A 4951-nucleotide genomic window follows, 5' to 3' on the forward strand; every position below is an offset into this window, starting at 1 on the left:
AAATAAATAAATAAATAAAGTCAATGCAACAATAAAAAAAAAAAAAAGATCTTACACACTAACACTGCTTTGTCCTTATGGGGCACATGGCAGAATCCCTTTAGAGCATGCTTGGGAGTTCTCAAGTGCCCCTCAGTCTGCCTGCTAATGGTTGATGCATACAAAGCAAAGGGGAGCGTGATAGCAAATGAAATCTAAGAAGTAGATGAGGAAAACTCACATAGGAGGTTTTAGGTCAGAGCAAGAAGTTTGCTTTTAATCCTAGGTACGATGAGGAGACAAAATGCTTTCGGACAGGGGAGTGACAGCATGTGATTTGTTTTGTGAGATAACTCTGACTGCCTGGTTGGGAATGTGTTAGAGCAGAATGAAAAAGCAGAGAGACCATCTGGAAAATGCTACAACAGGGCATTAGCTCTGCTTATGTTATTGTACAACTGGCCCTACCATGCACCCCTGCTTCCTTCTATAAAAAAGCATCCAAAAAAGAAAAAAAAAGAGTGTAGAGGTAATATTATAACCATACCTGGTTTTAAACCTTCAGTGATTCACAAAAAAGATGCAGTAGATATACACAATGGAATACTATTCAGCAATCAAAAAAGATTAACTTTCAACAACATGGATGTAATTGGAAGAGGTTATGTTCAGTGAAATAAGTCAGAAGGAAAAAGAAACGTATTGGATGGTTTCACTTACAGGAGGAATATAAGGGGACCAAACAAGGGGCCATGGGCAATAAAAGACAAAACTAGCAGGCAAACTATAAATTGGAGACATTCATCAGAGAGAAGGAAGAGTGATCAAAAGGGAGGGAAGAGCATAAGAGTCTGATTTCAGTTCACTGGTGTCTTGCTGGTAATTTTATGGGGACTACACTTGAGAAATCAAACATTGTACAAAAATGAGCAATGATGTATAAATAAACAAATGAAGGCTTCAGTGATTTAAATTTCCACCAAAACTCCTCTCTAGCACAACTCAAAGAGAGAAAGTAGAAAATCATTAAGAGGTGGTTTCCTTGCTCAAAACATAAGAAAGAAATTAGCTTAAAACATTTTTCCATATGCACTTAGTAGAATCTCCTGTTTGAATTTTGGGAATATTTCAAAAATTGCCTCTTTGTTTATTTTTGGACCTTGGATTTGTGCAATTGGTGGATGTTCAAGAAAGCAGCATCTTGCCACAACTGGACCATGATATAGCTAGACTTAGTATGAGTTATATACTTGTTTATACTTGTTTAGCTTCCTCACCTAAATTCTGCATAGAAAAGACTGTGTACATTTTGTTCACTGTTGAACAAAATGATCCCTAGAAGTTAGTGCAGGTACCATCACTTACTATTCATTTTACTGAATATTCATTGAAGCAGGGAATGACTTAGAGGCCTTTTCTTCCAAATCCTGCAAATTGGTCTGGATTGCCCCCAGATGACCAAACAATACATCACCTCTACCAGACTTTGAGGTTCCAAACAGCTGGTGAGTGACGGCTGCTAGGGAGAAGGAAAGAAGAAGCCCCCAATTTGTAAAACTGTCTCCTCCAGAAATTTCAGATACCAACAGATACCCTAAATCCTGTACCCAGCTCAAAACCACCAGGTTATTAAAAGTTTATTTGGGCCCCAAAGTCACTTCCTCTGCTCATACAATGTTCTTTAACTAATAGGCATTCCTTTCCTAGAGTCAATGGATTTTGTCAGTCCAAAAGCAATCAAAAATAGCTAGAAAAACCTACCACCATCAAGTGGTTTCAAAAACCATTTGAAAACAGGTGAAAAAAAAAAGATAGAAAATAAATAAAAAGCAGAACCACAAGTTTGATGGTGAAAAACAAGAAGTTCATGCTTACAGCAATTCCTAGATAAGCTGCCCAAAGAAATGTATATCAGTTGCCATGAGACTTCCTTGAACAGGGAATAGGGGTCCGCTGCGAGGGCAGCAGAAAGGAGCTTCAAGAGCTGACTGGCAGGAGCTACCTCCACGCAGGCATGCAGGGGCGGTTACTCCTTCAAGGTAGGTGCAAGTAAGGTAACAGCGGCAACTTACCCACCTGGTCAGTAGCTGCCTGGCTCAACAATCAGCTGGCTTGTCCTTCCCCACTTTCTTCTGCTCAGCTTTGATCACTCTCCTTTTCCCCTAAGGTTCCGGTTTCCTTCCTGCCATGACTCAAACTGCTCTCATACATCCCTGAAATTTCCTTAGGATCCACTCCATCTTCCTCTTCATCGGTTCCATGTTCTCATGGATATCCTCTCCTTTCTGATCACTACTGCCCTGAATTTTCTCAGTCTCTTTTACTATTTTCTTTTGTCCTCCTTTCTCTTCTTCCTTTGCTAAAAATATTAGAAATAAAAGCAACCAATATTTTAAGCACTCACTGTGCACTTTCTATGAATTAATCCATTAACTCCTCACAGTAGGTCCATGAGGAGGGTTTATTACTGGCCTCATCTAGGGCATAGTTGCTACAACATGGATGGAAATTGTGGTGATTGTGCTGAGGAAAATAATTCAGAAAGAAAAAGACAAATACCAGATTTTTTTATTCATATGTGGCATGTAAAGAAACAAAGCAAGTGAGCTAACAAAATCTTACACAAAGAACTCTTAGACTCTGGCAACTGAATAGTAGTTACCAGAGGAGGGGACAAGGGTGGGAGGGGTGGGTGCCTGGGGTCGATTTGATAGTGGTGAGTGCTGCTGGCTGACAGGTGTGAGAGGTGTCATGTACACATTTACTGTGGTGTGAAACTCTACTGTTAGAAGTTTATATGATTTTGCAAACCAATGTTAGGTCAAGTTTTTGTTTGTTTTTTTTTAAAGAAAAGGAAACATCATTTGAACATTTTCCAGTTCGCTTTTAGCTATAATGTTCCATCAGACGAACCCTATGGGTCTCCTACGCTGGGAACCATGATTCAAAGAGACACCCAGGTTGGGTCACACTTTTTTTTGTTGTTGTTGTTAATATTTTATAAATATTTAATTAATAAAAATTTTAATATTATTTAGCCACTTACAAAAAGCACAAATGTAACAGCATAAAATAATTACTATAGAATCTTTTTTTTAAAGTATTTGATGATTTCACAGGTATATATTGTGGAGTCTAGACACAGATTTAAAAAAAGGAAAAATCTTATCAAAATAATAAATATATCTGGTAAATTTGCCTTTCTCATGCTACTAAAACTGTGGTCCCATTATTAGTATTACTAATCTTATGAATGTACATGTTTGTCATAAAATTTCTTTGAGAGATAATATGCTTTGATCATTTTGAAAACATTCAATAAGCATTTCTGAATTTCAGAAAATTTTCAAGGTAAAGTACCTCAATTAGTACCTCTTTTCATATTTATATATTTTTCCATCAATATCTTTAAAATAAGCTTCTATTGGATATATGCTGAATTGGCTCACATCAGCAAATCTACAATTCCATGTCCATTCAATAGTAAATCTATGACTAATACTTATGATAAGGAAGCCTTATTGTATGAACAGGGAATTATTTTTTGAATAAAAAATTCTAAAAGTTTTAAGGAAGAAGTAGAACTAGAAGAATCACCTTTCAGATTATTTTAGCTTGGATTATTGTCTCTACTTCATAAGTAGCTTTTATTAATTTTTTAATAATATAATAGTTTATTTTTACATCATTTTGGGGTCACACTTCTTTAAAGTTGGCAACAGGGGGATGGGCAGGCTGAAGGCTGCCTCGGAACCCTGTGCTGAGCAATGGTTCTGCAGGTATCTAACCCTGCTTGGAACTGGTTTCTCCTTTTCTGAACGCTCACCTGTGAATATAAAAGACACACGAGAGCAGCTAGCATGTAAGTTCTGCACCTCCCCAAACATTGTGCTTACACATTCCCTCACTTATATTGTCATCCCAACCCCAGGAGACAGAGGATGCAGTCACCATGTTTTACAAGGAAACGGAAAGAAGTTAAAACACTCGTCTACATTTGTGCAACTTGTGGGGTAAAGGGCTGTTTGCCTTGTGATACAATGACCCGTCCACTTCCTCACTGACAAAGGAGTCAGCAGACTGTTTCTCAAGTTTCTTATAAATCTAGGTTTCTGGTGAACCAATAATTCTGGAAACCCTAAACTGAGACAGATACGCATATGATTGAGGCCTGGGTGGCTGGCTGGGTTGGAAAGGGAGCCCGTGGACTCCCCTTGGGGAAGCTAGGGAGTGCACAGACTGCCTCCCCTTTGGGGAACTGGGAAATACTTTCCAGCCATCTGTGTCCCGGGTTAGCTCTGCAAGCTACCATCATCCTCTTGGCAGGTGTAATGTTAATGTAGCTGCTGAAGATTAACTTTTAGAGCAAAGTGGGCAAAAGGGAAATTTAGCATTATTAGGAAATATGCCAGGACTCTGTCATTAATTGGTTCAAAGCCCAACAGGGAATTTACTCACTAGACGACCAAAACTACTGTGTGGATGTAATAGTTGGTCATGAGACTGTCTCAGTACCTTCTGCCAGGAAGGATGGGAATATGGGGCCGTGAGTCCTAATCCCCTGGAACCTTAGGTATCCTAACTTTATATGTGTAGGATAAGAAAACATTCACTTCTACTGTGTTTCCAGCTGGGAATAAGAATTAAATTGACATAAGGTAGATTAATAGGAAAGAAGCAGACAGGTTTAATCAAATGTTAACATGTATGTGGGAGTCTAAGAGAATACTCAGTGAAGTGACCAAAGCATGAATTTATATACCATTTAGACAAAGAAATGATAACTTAGTGAAAAACAACATGGTTTGTGCTAGAGGCAATGAATTGTGGGGAAGTGACAAGGACAGGTGTTATTTTAGTAAGTGTATGGTTACATAGATCCATTTCAACAACCCTTTCCAATCTCTGGTGATAAGGACTTTTTTTTTTTATTAAAAAGTTTATTTTTACATCATTTTGCACATTTTTTTTT

General features: G+C 38.1%; 1 protein-coding gene across 1 annotated transcript in view; it reads left to right on the forward strand.

The window, feature by feature from the left end:
* ADGRE3 (adhesion G protein-coupled receptor E3) overlaps window positions 1–4951 on the forward strand; it is a 52960-nt gene that overhangs the window by 2153 nt on the left and 45856 nt on the right. Inside the window, exon 2 of the mRNA XM_004688232.1 lies at window positions 1919–2018. Within this exon, the coding sequence (XP_004688289.1) occupies window positions 1919–2018 (100 nt within the window). The remainder of the gene's footprint in view (window positions 1–1918; window positions 2019–4951) is intronic.

The sequence above is a fragment of the Condylura cristata genome, unplaced genomic scaffold, assembly GCF_000260355.1.
Source record: "Condylura cristata isolate star-nosed mole 26May11 unplaced genomic scaffold, ConCri1.0 scaffold00024, whole genome shotgun sequence".
NCBI lineage: Eukaryota > Metazoa > Chordata > Mammalia > Eulipotyphla > Talpidae > Condylura > Condylura cristata.